General features: G+C 48.4%; 1 protein-coding gene and 1 long non-coding RNA gene across 4 annotated transcripts in view; one reads left to right on the top strand and one right to left on the bottom strand.

Moving 5' to 3' along the window:
- LOC307212000 overlaps positions 1-13,910 on the top strand; it is a 284,098-nt gene that overhangs the window by 15,118 nt on the left and 255,070 nt on the right. The window lies entirely within an intron of this gene.
- Positions 1-13,910, bottom strand: part of EPHX2 (epoxide hydrolase 2) — a 94,765-nt gene that overhangs the window by 8,691 nt on the left and 72,164 nt on the right. Inside the window, exons 13-16 of the mRNA XM_079968870.1 lie at positions 8,552-8,626; positions 6,429-6,477; positions 3,250-3,352; positions 424-493 (exon numbers count right to left, since the gene is read on the bottom strand). Coding sequence (XP_079824996.1) covers positions 424-493; positions 3,250-3,352; positions 6,429-6,477; positions 8,552-8,626 — 297 coding nt within the window. The remainder of the gene's footprint in view (positions 1-423; positions 494-3,249; positions 3,353-6,428; positions 6,478-8,551; positions 8,627-13,910) is intronic.

Genomic DNA, 13,910 nt, shown 5'->3' with positions numbered 1-13,910 from the left:
ACTAATAGGTTGTTTGGGGGGAATAAGATTTTGTGGACAGGAATGGCCCGCTCTGTCAGATGCATTAAGTATTATCCTCAAATAGTAAACACACAAGAGGGATTTTGGCCAAGAAATCTAAGAGACAGATTTTAGCTGTGAAAATGACTTAGGAGAGCAACTCCCTCCTTGTTTTTTCATGTGCGTTTTCCTCTCCTGAATGGAAGGCTGCCCATGCCAAATTACTCGCTCAAGACTTGTGCCAACCTGGTGCCCTCCAGCTGCTGAAGGGGGCCAGGTTGGCAAAATCTGTGCTGGAGATAAACCTTCCGATGAAGATCTACTGCATTTGGCCAGCTAGAGGTTTACGGTGACCTTTTGGAGCTTTGTTCCAGGGCAAGAGGGTGGGAAAATCAAGGGAGTCACTTCTTCTCCATCCCTTACCTTCCAGCTCCTTGCACGGGATCCCCAGCGCACGTTCGCCTGCATGTTTCGGTACCAGTTCAGTGGTCCTCTGAAAGAGGCGAAGGGGAGAAGAGCAGGGGACTCGTAAGAGGCCAGTCACAGAATCGTAGAGTTAGAAGGGACCCCAAAGACCATCCGGTTCAACCCCTTGCAGTGTGCGAACCACCGCAAAAGAATCAGAAGTCATAGAATCATAGAATCCTAGAGTTGGAAGAGACCACAAGGGCCATCGAGTCCAACCCCCTGCCAAGCAGGAAACACCATCAGAGCACTCCTGACATATGGTTGTCAAGCCTCTGCTTAAAGACCTCCAAAGAAGGAGACTCCACCACACTCCTTGGCAGCAAATTCCACTGTCGAACAGCTCTTACTGTCAGGAAGCTCTTCCTAATGTTTAGGTGGAATCTTCTTTCTTGTAGTTTGGAACCATTGCTCCGTGTCCGCTTCTCTGGAGCAGCAGAAAACAACCTTTCTCCCTCCTCTATGTGACATCCTTTTATATATTTGAACATGGCTATCATATCACCCCTTAACCTCCTCTTCTCCAGGCTAAACATGCCCAGCTCCCTTAGCCGTTCCTCATAAGGCATCGTTTCCAGGCCTTTGACCATTTGGGTTGCCCTCCTCTGGACACGTTCCAGTTTGTCAGTGTCCTTCTTGAACTGTGGTGCCCAGAAGTCCTTGAGCCCCACAGAGCCCCATCACATGCAATGCCTGTTGGGATACTGCTGGGGAGACGGGGGCATCAGGCAGGCCCCCAGCTGGCTCCAGCCACCGGCCGGCAGCTGGACGATCACCGGTCTCCCTTGGAACAGCATCAATCAGCGACACGAGCCTCAGATACGTTTAGAGACCCGAGCACGCTCTGTCAGCAGAGTGAATAAATCTTCTCACAGCAGAAGAGGCAGACAGAGAAATGTGTAAGCATATTTGCAGCTTTTATTCAGCAGCAGGAACAAAGGAGGGCAACCAAAATGGTCAAAGGCCTGGAAACGATGCCTTATGAGGAACGGCTAAGGGAGCTGGGCATGTTTAGCCTGGAGAAGAGGAGGTTAAGGGGGGATATGATAGCCATGTTCAAATAGATAAAAGGATGTCACATAGAAGAGGGAGAAAGGTTGTTTTCTGCTGCTCCAGAGAAGTGGACACGGAGTAATGGATCCAAACTACAAGAAAGAAGATTCCACCGAAACATTAGGAAGAACTTCCTGACAGTAAGAGCTGTTTGACAGTGGAATTTGCTGCCAAGGAGTGTGGTGGAGTCTCCTTCTTTGGAGGTCTTTAAGCAGAGGCTTGACAAGCATATGTCAGGAGTGCTCTGATGGTGTTTCCTGCTTGGCAGGGGGTTGGACTCGATGGCCCTTGTGGTCTCTTCCAACTCTATGATTCTATGATTCTATTCTATGATATCTGCTTCCCTTCGTCTCCAGCAAAACAGCAAAAAGCAAAAGCTCTATACAAACGGAAGTTCCCAGCAGATCTGTGCTGAAAGTAAACAGGTATGTGTCACACAACAGTCATGCCTGTACCCTTTTATGGTGGAACGGAACTATATCCTAACAATGCCTGCACTCCCAATACAAGCTGCATTGCAGTCCTTGCGCAGAAGAACGGGAGAGCATGCCGTGCCAAGGCAAAGTGCCCTCCAGACCTAATTGTGGGACCATATTGCCATCAAACCCAGGGCTATCTTAAGCATATGCGGCTCTGGGGTGCAAAGATCAAGCTGGCGGCTCCTCCCGGTTGCCCAGTCCCCCAGCCAGCCGACTGCCTCAGTGTCTCGCTGGCTCGGTCGCCCCCGAACTCGTGGCGCAGAGCTGCCCGCAGCAGAAGAGCCTGACGTGAGGCTCCAACCAATGGGTGGGCTCAACTCCCGGGCACCGGACTCTCGGCCTGGCGCCTCTGAGAGCCTGGCGCCCAGGTGCCCAACACCCCTAGAGACTATGGGTCAGATGGCCCTGGTCAAACCAACAATTCACATTGTGCCAGACAGGCACATGAAAGGGCTGAGGGTCACAGAGCTTTCCTTTAAATTTGCTAGAGAGAACCTTGTGAGATGGCTTCCTTTGCCTGTCTTGGCAGGAAGCTGTAACACTACATACTTCCTTCCTGCCTGGTCAGCCTCTTCTTTCTTCATCATGCTTCCGAGCTGGCCCCACATGCATGTCCGAGCTCTGCTGCTCACAGAACTCTCTCTGCAGCTCAGACACTATTTTTGAACATACAGTGGTACCTTGGTTACCAAACTTAATCCATTTCGAGAGTCTGTTTGACTCCCGGAACTGTTCGAAAACCAAGGGGCAACTTCCAATTTGCTGCAGGAGCGTCTTGCACTCGATCGGAAGATGTGGAAGCCACGTCGGATGTTTGGCTTCCGAAAGACGTTTGCAAACTGGAACATTCACTTCCGGGTTTTTAAGTGTTTAGGAGCTGATTTGTTCGGGAGCCAAGCCGTTCAACAACCAAGGTACCACTGTATATTTTGTGCTAATTCAAGACCTGGATTATGTAAGTAAATACTACTTTTATTTCTTCACAAAACAATGGGAGTGTGATTGCTATTTTTAAGGGGGAGAAAACAGGTAATACCAGGAAAATGCAGTGTGTCTTAAAGCATCTTGGATTATTGTTGCTAGATGGTTAAGTCAACCTTGTCTTAGTTCCCAAGATGCAAAGGATGGTACTCTGCTGATCTCACAAGGAAGGATAAGAACTAAACAATAAATCCTCTCCTACTGTCTAAATCTATTCCTACATAAATGAGAGCCACAGTTACTCCTGCTTCATCCCCTCCCTGCCACTCACCTAAATCCAGATTTTTGAAACTGTTGGAGATAGTACTGCAGCACAGGCTCTGGCAGGAGAGAACTTGAGGGTGCGTCTTCGGGAAGTGCTTTCAGCAGTCCTCCTGCGGTGCAAATGAAGGAAGATTGGGATGAAAGTAATGCTTTCGTGGCCATAATTAATTGCAAATGGCGGGGCCTGAGCAAAAAATGGCATTTCCAGACAGTCGCTATTTTGTGGGTGGGATTTGATGGCAGAAAGTGAGGAGGAATTAAAGAACCTTTTATTGAGGGTGAAAGAGGAGAGTGCAAAATATGGTCTGAAGCTCAACATCAAAAAAACGAAGATCATGGCTACTGGTCCCATCACCTCCTGGCAAATAGAAGGGGAAGAAATGGAGGCAGTGAGAGATTTTACTTTCTTGGGCTCCATGATCACTGCAGATGGTGACAGCAGCCACGAAATTAAAAGACGCCTGCTTCTTGGGAGAAGGGCAATGACAGGCCTAGACAGCATCTTGAGAAGTAGAGACATCACCTTGCCAACAAAGGTCCGTATAGTTAAAGCTATGGTTTTCCCAGTAGTGATGTATGGAAGTGAGAGCTGGACCATAAAGAAGGCTGATCGCCGAAGAATGGATGCTTTTGAATTCTGGTGCTGGAGGAGACTCTTGAGAGTCCCATGGACTGCAAGAAGATCAAACCTCTCCATTCTGAAGGAAATCAGCCCTGAGTGCTCACTGGAAGGACAGATTGTGAAGCTGAGGCTCCAGTACTTTGGCCACCTCATGAGAAGAGAAGACTCCCTGGAGAAGACCCTGATGTTGGGAAAGATGGAGGGCACAAGGAGAAGGGGGCGACAGAGGATGAGATGGTTGGATAGTGTTTTCGAGGTTACCAGCATGAGTCTGACCAAGCTGCGGGGGGCAGTGGAGGACAGGAGTGCCTGGCGTTCTCTGGTCCATGGGGTCACGAAGAGTCGGACACGACTAAACGACTAAACAACAACAACAAAGAGGTGTTGGTTTCTGTGTGTTGCCACTGTGCAGTTCTTTTGAAGTCACAGGACTCTGTTTACATTCCAGGGATTCCAGACTGTTGGAAGTCTCACGGAAGACAGGAGACGGATGTGATGTTCCTTTGTTTTTCAGTTGCTCTCTGCTTTCACAGAGAGAGCATGTTTATTTCTTTTCTGTCTGCATAGCGAGAAATAAAAGTCTTTGCAATGTAGCTCTTCAATCTCGTCACTTCTGCCGCTTTGAAACTCTGCTGAATGGGGAACATGCCTGGAGGCTTATCAGAGGCTCAGGTCGTTAATTATCGTCGGAGGTGATTCCGAAGGACTCGACCGGAGGAGTAGTAGCTCGGTCGTAGTGAACGCAAGTCCGACAAGAGGAGCCTGTTGGACCAGGCCAATGGCCTAGAGCGTCCAGTATCCTGCTCTCACAGTGGCCACCCAGATGCTTCTTCTGGGAAACCAGCAAGCAGGATTCAAACCCAAAAGCCCTCTCCCATCCTGTGCTTTCTGGCAACTGGTATTTGGAAGCACTGTTGCCTCCAACTGTGGAGGCGCAGCATAGCCATCACGGCTGGCAGCCATTGATAGCCCTCTCCTTTATGAATTCATCTCATCTTCTTTTAAAGCTCTAAACAGCCTCTGCCCAGCGGACCTGAAGGAGTGTCTCCACTCCCATCGTCCAGCTCGGACACTGAGGTCCAGCTCCAAGGGCCTTCTGGCGGTTCCCTCACTGCGAGAAATGAGCTTACAGGGAACGAGGCAGAGGGCCTTCTTGGTGGTGGTGCCCGCTCTGTGGAACGCCCTCCCAGCAGATGTCAAGGAGATAAACAATTATCTGACTTTTAGAAGACATCTGAAGGCAGCCCTGGGGGGTGGGTGGGTGTGTCAGCGGTTCCCCCTGTTGACGCGCCGGGCGTCCCCGGTTCCCCCTTGGCAGCAGCAGTCTCAGCAGCCTGGAGCCAGTCTGGTAGCGCAGTTGGCTCTGGCTGGCTTCAGGAGCTGCTCGCTGCCATGGCGCCTGCTATTTTGCCTCGCTGGAAGTCCCCATGTGATGTGTCTTGTGCCGTTGAACCAATCACGCAACGTTCTTTCCCTACTAATAAATCTACAACACTTAAAATATAAGTCCGGGGACATCAAATGAAATCCGGGGACATACCGTTGACCGATTTTGTCCGGGGACAAATCTGTAAATCCGGGGACTGTCCCCGGGAAACGGGGACATCTGGTAACCATATATTAGGTATTTTGTGGTTTTTATATCTTGATTTTATTCTGTGAACCACCCTGAGACCCGTGGTTCAATTAATGATAATAATGATAATAATGATAATAATGATAATAATGATAATAATGATAATATTATAAACAACGTGCAAGAGGAGCCAGCTGCAACAGTCATTAAGGGGTCACCCTTTGGGTGCCATAGGCACTTGGCAAGTTTCTTATTTTGTCTGCCCTGAATCTCCCACCGCACAGTCCGATTCGGACTCGGATGCTGAACCTGAGGAATCCCAGCCTGCACAGGAGTCCCCGCCTCCAGAACCAGCGGAGCCAGGGCTGGGGCCTGAGCCTGAAGGGTCCTCACCTGTGCTGGGTCCTCAGGTGCAGGCATCAGCTGAGTCTGCTCTGGCTCCTGAGGTGATGGAGGACCCATTGCCTGCAGGTGCTCCACTCTCAGCCCTGTCAGAGGAAGCTGGGGTTGCCTCTGGGTCTGGTAACCCTCCAGCCTCTCCTGAGCTGCAGAGGCTCAGGGCAGAGAGGCGGAGGGAACTAGGTTCCCGCAGGAGGAGTGCTCGCCTCCAGGCCAGGAGAGGCAAGTCACCTGTGGACTGGGGCCGCCCTATGCCTCGGGGCAGATAAAAGCCGGCCAGCCCCAGTCCCAAGTTGCGGGAGCAACATTGTTGGTAGCTAGTTCCTGCCTGCACCCTGCCCTGCTGGAGCTCCTGATCTCACCCGACTCCCTGCCTTGGACCCAGCTTCAGCTTTGACGGACTGCCTCCATACTGCACCCTTGACCTGGACTCGGACCTCGCCTCACGGTTAACCCACGGGACCAGCACATGATGAGGGAGGGAGCAAAAGGTTTTCCTTCTCCCCTTTTGCACCCCACGCCCAAATGCATGCACCCCATATCACGTGGGAACTGCTGTAGTGCCTGCCCGGCTGCTGTGTTCTCTCACCTCGCTCCCGGCATTTCCTGACATCAAGCGAAGGGCCGTTTATCTTGTCCTGCAAGGAAAGCGTTTTGAATGAATGATCAGAAGTCAAGCCAATTGGCTGCTGGTGGTGAGGAGGCAAAGAGGTGAGGTGGAGAGGAGCTGGGAGAGGGAAAGAGATCTGCTAGAACAGGGATCAGCAACCTTTTTCAGCAGGGGGCCGGTCCACCGCCCCTCAGACCTTGTGGGGGGGGCAGACTTTATTTTTTTGGGGAAAAATTGAACGAATTCCTATGCTCCACAAATAAGCTAGAGATGTATTTTAAATAAAAGGACACATTCTACTCATGTAAAAACACCAGGCAGGCCCCACAAATAAGCCAGAGATGCATTTTAAACAAAAGGACACTTCTAATCGTGTAAAAACACGCCGATTCCTGGACTGTCCATGGGTCGGAATTAGAAGGCGATTGGGCCCCTGGGCCTTAGGTTGCCTACCCCTGTGCTAGAGTCAGAACTGATGGGCCACTTAGCTCAGCATTCTCAAGAGAAAGTCAAAAATAAATAAATGAATCTGAGCAAACGTAAGCCACTTTTTAAGCCACGGAAGGCTGGATATTTCAGCCCAAATAAAAATGATACAATGATATGTTTAGATTAAAGGAGTAAAGTGGAAAGCACAACATTATCTAGGAATGCTAGATAAAAATTCAAAATCTAAAGAGTGCAAGGATCATACAGAATTTAAAAATAAGGAAGTTGTGGTGTGGTGGAGGGAAGTCAAGGTGGTGTGAGGGGAATGGGGGGGGGGAGGATTTGTGTTTGTGTAAATAATAAGGTATTCTTGTGTGGTTCTGTTTTGGTAGAATGTACTTTTTCTTTTTCTCTTTTTGTATTAATAAAATTCATTATTTTTTTTTAAAGAAAATGGTGGGGGCGGGGAAAATGATCCAGGTTCGGCCAAATCTGCCCGATGTAATTCAGCTTCAGCAGTCATGTGGAGCGGCAAAGTCTGACGGAGCCCCCTCCATTCTGTATCACCTTTGGAGGTCGTAAGGCACTGCCCACCATTAAACTAAACGCACCTATTAAACTGGAGATGCAAGGAGGTCGAGGGAATGTTTTTTCATATGTGGTGGACTTGTAAAAGGGTAAAAAAGTATTGGGAAACGATCCATAATGAATCGAAAAAAATGTTTAAAAGTACAGTGGTGCCCCGCAAGACAAAAAGAATCCGTTCCGCGATTCTCTTCGTCTAGCGGTTTTTTCGTCTTGCGAAGCAAGCCCATTGACGGCTTAGCGGATTAGCGCTATTAGCGGTTTAGCGGCTTTTAGAGGCTTTTAGCAGCTTAGCGGATAAGCGGCTTAGAAAAAGGGGGGGAAAGGGGAAAAAAAGTCGCAAGACATTTCGTCTTGCGAAGCAAGCCCATAGGGAAATTCGTTTTGCGAAGCACCTCCAAAACGGAAAACCCTTCCGTCTAGCTGGTTTTTCGTCTTGCAAGGCATTTGTCTTGCGGGGCACCACTGTACTTTTCCAAACCCCGCCCCCCAACAACCCCAGAGTCCTTTCTGTTGGGGATAATTCACACAGAAATTCCCAGGTGTCAAAAATGGTTATTTATGTATGCCACTACTGTGGCCTGTGTTTTGTTGGCCCCAAAATGGAAAACAAGCGAGGTCCCAACTAAAGAAGAATGGCAAACTTAAGCTGACGGAATATGCGCAGCTTGCAGACTTAACATAAGAGAACAAGAAGAACATACATTTAAAGAAGATTAGAAAATGTTTGCTGAATATATTGGAAATAATTGTGTACAGCTGAAAACACTGGCGGCATTAAGATAAATTCAAGCATGTAAATAAGTTTTGATTGATGTAATAATGGGATACTGAATGGTTTCATCTATGTTAAATATGCAGAGATTTATGGTATGCAAAACGAACCATGGAAAGAGAAGAAGGGAAGTCACTGATAATGCAAGGGTGTTTAAATGAGTATTTAAAATGGTAAAATAGAAAATCTTATAAAAATTATAAGAATAAAAATAAACAGGAGGGCAACCTGAGCCCAGACATGAATAGCAGTGCCTCTGACATCCCAGGACATCCTCTCCAGCCCCAACACCCCACACGCAGGAGACACCAACCTCCTTCCGAATCGACCGGATCATGAACTTCAGGGTCCTGCTGATGTCCTTTTCCAGTTCAGCCTCCGCAACTCCCTGCAGAGGAAAAAGGTGAAACACTGAAGTGTGGATGCAAGACATGCCAGGAGGCACTGTAGGAGGAAGAAAATCTCTCTTGGCTACAACCAGCCACTGGATTTTCAAGATCTTGTTTATTAGAGTATTGTCACATGCCACTCCTATCTCAGGGAGAGTTCAGGGGTTCAGTGGAGACTGCGGTGTCTTTAGGATATGTGGTTTTACGATACGATAATCTTTATTGTCATTGCCCCATACAGAACAATGAAATTGAAAAAATCTACATCAGACATTCAAAAACCAACAAGCCTGCTATCCCAGCTATCCCAGCCTGGTTAGCCCCCTAAAAACTCTGATACCCCATAATTAAATACAACATACTCCCATAGAGACTACCTTAAAGGTAAAGGGACCCCTGACCATTAAGTCCAGTCGTGGCCGACTCTGGGGTTGCAGCGCTCATCTTGCTTTACTGGCCGAGGGAGCCAGCGTTCAGCTTCCGGGTCATGTGGCCAGCATGACTGAGCCACTTCTGGCGAACCAGAGCAGCACAAGGAAACATTGTTTCCCTTCCCACCGGAGCGGTACCTATATATCTACTTGCACTTTGACGTGCTTTCGAACTGCTAGGTTGGCAGGAGCAGGGACCGAGCAACGGGAGCTCACCCCGTTGTGGGAATTCAAACCACTGACCTTCTGATCAGCAAGTCCTAGGCTCTGTGGTTTAACCCACAGCACCACCCGCGTCCCTAGAAACTACCTAACACTGCGTTTAAAACCAACATCGCATTTGAATAGAAACTGTTTCTCAGGCGGCTAGTCCTAGTCTTTATAACCCTGTACCTTCTTCCAGAAGCTGAAAGAGGTCATTTCCGGGGTGCTCACTGTCCCGCACTATCTTTGCAGCTTTCTTATGGCACCTGGAAGCATAGATTTGATCCATTTGCACAAATAAGACAACTCTGGGCTAAGACAGAGCGGCTCCCAGCATTATCACCCCAGCAGATCTCCATTAGTCCCAGCTTTGGGTCCAACACAGAGCAAGCAGGTCTCTGTGTTTCCAGTTTCCAGCTCGGCTGATACCCCAAAACTCTGGCTCATGGTCTCCTACCTAGCAGCTAGGGGAGGGGGTGGAAGAAAGCCCCCCCATTAGGTAAGAGGGCCCCGTCACTTAGTTGAAACTCTCGCAACCTGGCTCATTCTTTCGGGATGCTGCTGAGGTCACTCCAGTGGCCAGAGAAGGCTGTCGTCTTGCAAAGAAACTGGTTTGACAACTTCAACAACCTCTTCCTCTCTTATGTTCTAACCCTCAGTGGGCACAGGCCTCCTAGAACTGGAAGGGACTCAGGGATTCAGCCCTCCCCCGCAAACCCACAACAATATTTACCGTATTTTTCCGTGTATAAGACGACCCCTGTTTTTTTGAGCCCAAAATTAAGAAATAAATATTTTAAACATCAAGCAGAACAACTTTACTGACATATTTAGTACAGTGGTGCCCCGCAAGACAAACGCCTCGCAAGACGAAAAACCTGCTAGACGAAAGGGTTTTCCGTTTTGGAGGTGCTTCGCAAAATGAATTTCCTATGGGCTTGCTTCGCAAGACGAAAATGTCTTGCGAGTTTTCCCGACTTTTCCCCCCTTTCCCCCCTTTTTCTAAGCCGCTAAGCCACTTATCTGCTTATCCGCTAAGCCGATAAGCCGCTAAAAGCCGCTAAACCTCTAATAGCGCTAATCCGCTAAGCCGTCAATGGGCTTGCTTCACAAGACGAAAAAACCGCTAGACAAAGAGAATCGCGGAACGGATTCTTTTCGTCTTGCGAGGCACCACTGTATCGTAATTATGGTAGGTAATAATATATATATACATTTGGGCTAGTCAGCATTATTATAATATGCAATATAAGAACTGGAGCGCCGGCGGCATTGGAGCAAAGCCGGACAGTTGAGCTGGAACAAGAGCATGTCCCCGACGGCCAGGAACTGGTTCGTGCTGCAATGCAAGAATCATTGTTGTTGTTGTTGTTTAGTTGTGTCCACCTCTTCGTGACCCCCTGGACCTGGAACAGCAATCAAGATGGTCAAAGGTCTGGAAACCAAGCCTTATGAGGAATGGCTGAGGGAGTTCCAAATATCTCAAGGAGCAAGCTTGTTTTCTCCTGTTCTGGAGGGTAAGATCTGTACAAATGGATTCACATATCAAAAAGGCAGATTCTGACAAAACCTTAGGAAGAACTTTCTGAGAGTAAGAGCTGTTTGCCAGTGGAACAGACTTCCTTGCAAGGTGGTGGACTCTCCTTTATTTGGGGTTTTCAAGCAGAGGTTGGGTGGCCACCTGTCATGGATGCTTTAGCTGAGATTCCTGCATTTCAGGGAGCTGGACCAAATGACCTCTGGGGTCCCATCCAATTCTACTATTCGCTTGTTTCTTCTTTCATCTGTGATAATTGTTGTTGTTGTTTAGTAATTTAGTTGTTTCCGACTCTTCATGACCCCTGGACCAGAGCACGCCAGGCACTCCTGTCTTCCACTGCCTCCCTCATGTTCATAGCTTCGAGAACACTGTCCCACCATCTCGTCCTCCATCGTCCCCTTCTCCTTGTGCCCTCCATCTTTCCCAACATCAGGGTCTTTTCCAGGGAGTCTTCTCTTCTCATGAGGTGGCCAAAGTCTTGGAGCCTCAGCTTCAGGATCTGTCCTTGCAGTGAGCACTCAGGGCTGATTTCCTTCAGAATGATGAGGTTGGATCTTCTTGCAGTCCATGGGACTCTCAAGAGTCTCCTCCAGCACCATAATTCAAAAAGCATCAATTCTTTGGCGATCAGCCTTCTTTATGGTCCAGCTCTCACTTCCATACATCACTACTGGGAAAACCATGGCTTTATAATCATAAAGAACCCTTTAAGAGGGAATTTGTATGCTGCAGAAGTCAAATTGCTTTTTTCCCTGCTCCACTCTCAAATATCCAGGGGAGCGAATTGCACTCTGCCCCTTGCACTCTGCCCCAAAATTGTCTTATACACAGGAATATGTGGCATATATCAATTTCTGGCTTTTGGCAGTCAATCATGCTTATTCAGATGGTAGCTGCTTCCACTGCTCTACCTCAGAAGGTAGCTGAGGTATCTCCTTCATTGGAGCTTCTGAAGCAGAGGTTGGGTGGCCATCTGCCACAGATGATTTAGCTGAGATGCCTGCATTACAGGGGTTGGATTGGATGACCTCTGGGTCCCCCTTCCAACTCTACAATCCTATGATTCTCTGAAAGTCCAACTAAGTGCCTGCGTTTAGGACCTGCGTTTCCTATCAGCACCATCCACTCTCTTTGCCTCCTCGCCTCTTGCCAGTAGGAAGGGCTGGCAGGGCCCCCTGTTTGAACAGCAACAGGCTCGCTTGAGCTTTGTATAGCTGCTGCCTGAGAAAAAGGGGGCAGTTTGTCTTCCTGTAATTTAAAGTGCTCTGTTGATTCCATTTTGTTTAAGCAAACATGGAGCAAAGGAAACAAAAGAGGGGAAACATGCATTTCCAGAGAGGCAAATGTCTCCACAAGGCAGCCCAGAAGTCAACAGAGCTCCACTTTTCAGTCTGTCTCTCACACGGGAGATGCTTCTGTTTTCAGGGCAAGAGAGCGCCACAAGTCTGGCCTCATTTGGCATGTCATTTTGGGAAAATGCAATATTTCCGTGGAGTGTAGGGAGGTTTGTAAACAGGTGCATTCTCTCTCTCCCCACCCCTCCACAAAAGGGCCTTCAAAAACATTTTTTTCTGAGCTATGCAGTTCTGAAAATTTGCAAGCGTTTGGTAACATGAAAAAGCGGAACTAGAACTCTGGGACCATCCGAAGGAGCTTGTTGGAAGGTTCAGAACAGATGAAAGATAAAAGAAAGTCCTTCTTCACACAGCACACAGTTCAGCTATGGAACTTGCTGACACAGGAGCTCCAAGCTTAGATGGGCATTGGAAACCGCCCTGTGGTCTATTGGTTATATGAATATACCATATTTTTCACTCCATAAGATGCACTTAAAAAGTAAGGGGAAATGTCTGTGCGTCTTATGGAGCGAATGCGTGGTCCCTGGAGCCGAATTACCCAGGGGCGAAAAGCAGATCGTGCTTCTTCTTTTTTTTAGAAAGATGGAAGGGGGTGTTGAAACAAAGCTGCTGAGCAGCTGATCGGCAAGTGATCGGAAGGAGATAATGGACTCTAGAGATAAAGGAGGCTGCCTGGGAGCGGGGAGGTAAAGACAGCGAACTTGCAAGGAGAGGTGACAGTAATACTAAAACAAGCAATGAGGAGAGAAATTAGAAGAAAAGGAGGAACAAAAAACTGCTCCAGCTAAGGAAAAGACACTAAGGCAAACAAGAGGGAAGGGGGTGTTGAAAGGAAGCAACTGATCGGCAAGCGATCGGGAGGGAGATAAGGGACGCTAGCGATAAAGGAGGCTGCCTGGGAGTGGGGAGGTAAAAGCCCACGGATCCTCAGGATTTTTGCATTGGATCACCCCAAATTCACCATCAGATCACATAGCATGTCCATGGCTACAACCTGCACCAAAAGAAAACCACGCACCCACCGTTGTGTGGGGCCACAATGGTGCAAACCACGGATCCACATGGATCCTCAGGATTTTTGCATTGGGCTACCCCAAACTCACCGTCAAATCACATGTCTGTGGCCACAGCATGAACCACAAAAATCATACATCCACTGTTTCATTCGGAATATTTTTTTTCTTGTTTTTCTCCTCTAAAAACTAGGTGCGTCTTATGGAGCGAAAAATATGGTAATCAAGATAAATAAATGGCTCTACAAGAGGATAAGAGAAGACTGTGGAGGAGAGGCTCCCAGCCAGTGCTATTTTTCTATACAAAGAGGTGCTGGAATGCACCAGGAACCCTTGTTCTCTTAAAATGGCAATGGCGCCGGCCTGAAAGGTGCCAGAACTGAGTTCCTGCTGGAAAAAAAGCCCAGCTCCTAGTCAGGATGGCTCTGCTCTGCTTCTACTGCCCGAGGCAGAGATGTCTCTGAATCCCAGTTGCTGGAAACCGCTGGAGGGGAGAAGGTTCTCGTGCTCAAATCCTGCTTGCAAGTTTCCCGTGGAGTTATCTGGGTGGACACTGTGAGAACAGGATGCAGGAATAGATGGACCACTGGCATGATGCAGCAGGCTCTTCTTACAGTGTTAGGCTCGGTTGCCAACCCTGGGCGCTCACACCCCAAGTTTCTAGAGATCCGGCAGCCGTGCAAAGGTCTGCAAATTCTGCCCCTGTGCTTCTTGGAGTGCGCTGTTCGAAACAGTCT

Source organism: Podarcis cretensis, assembly GCF_951804945.1.
Source record: "Podarcis cretensis genome assembly, chromosome: 3".
Classification (NCBI taxonomy): Eukaryota; Metazoa; Chordata; class Lepidosauria; order Squamata; family Lacertidae; genus Podarcis; species Podarcis cretensis.
This window is presented reverse-complemented; position numbering and strand designations above follow the sequence as displayed.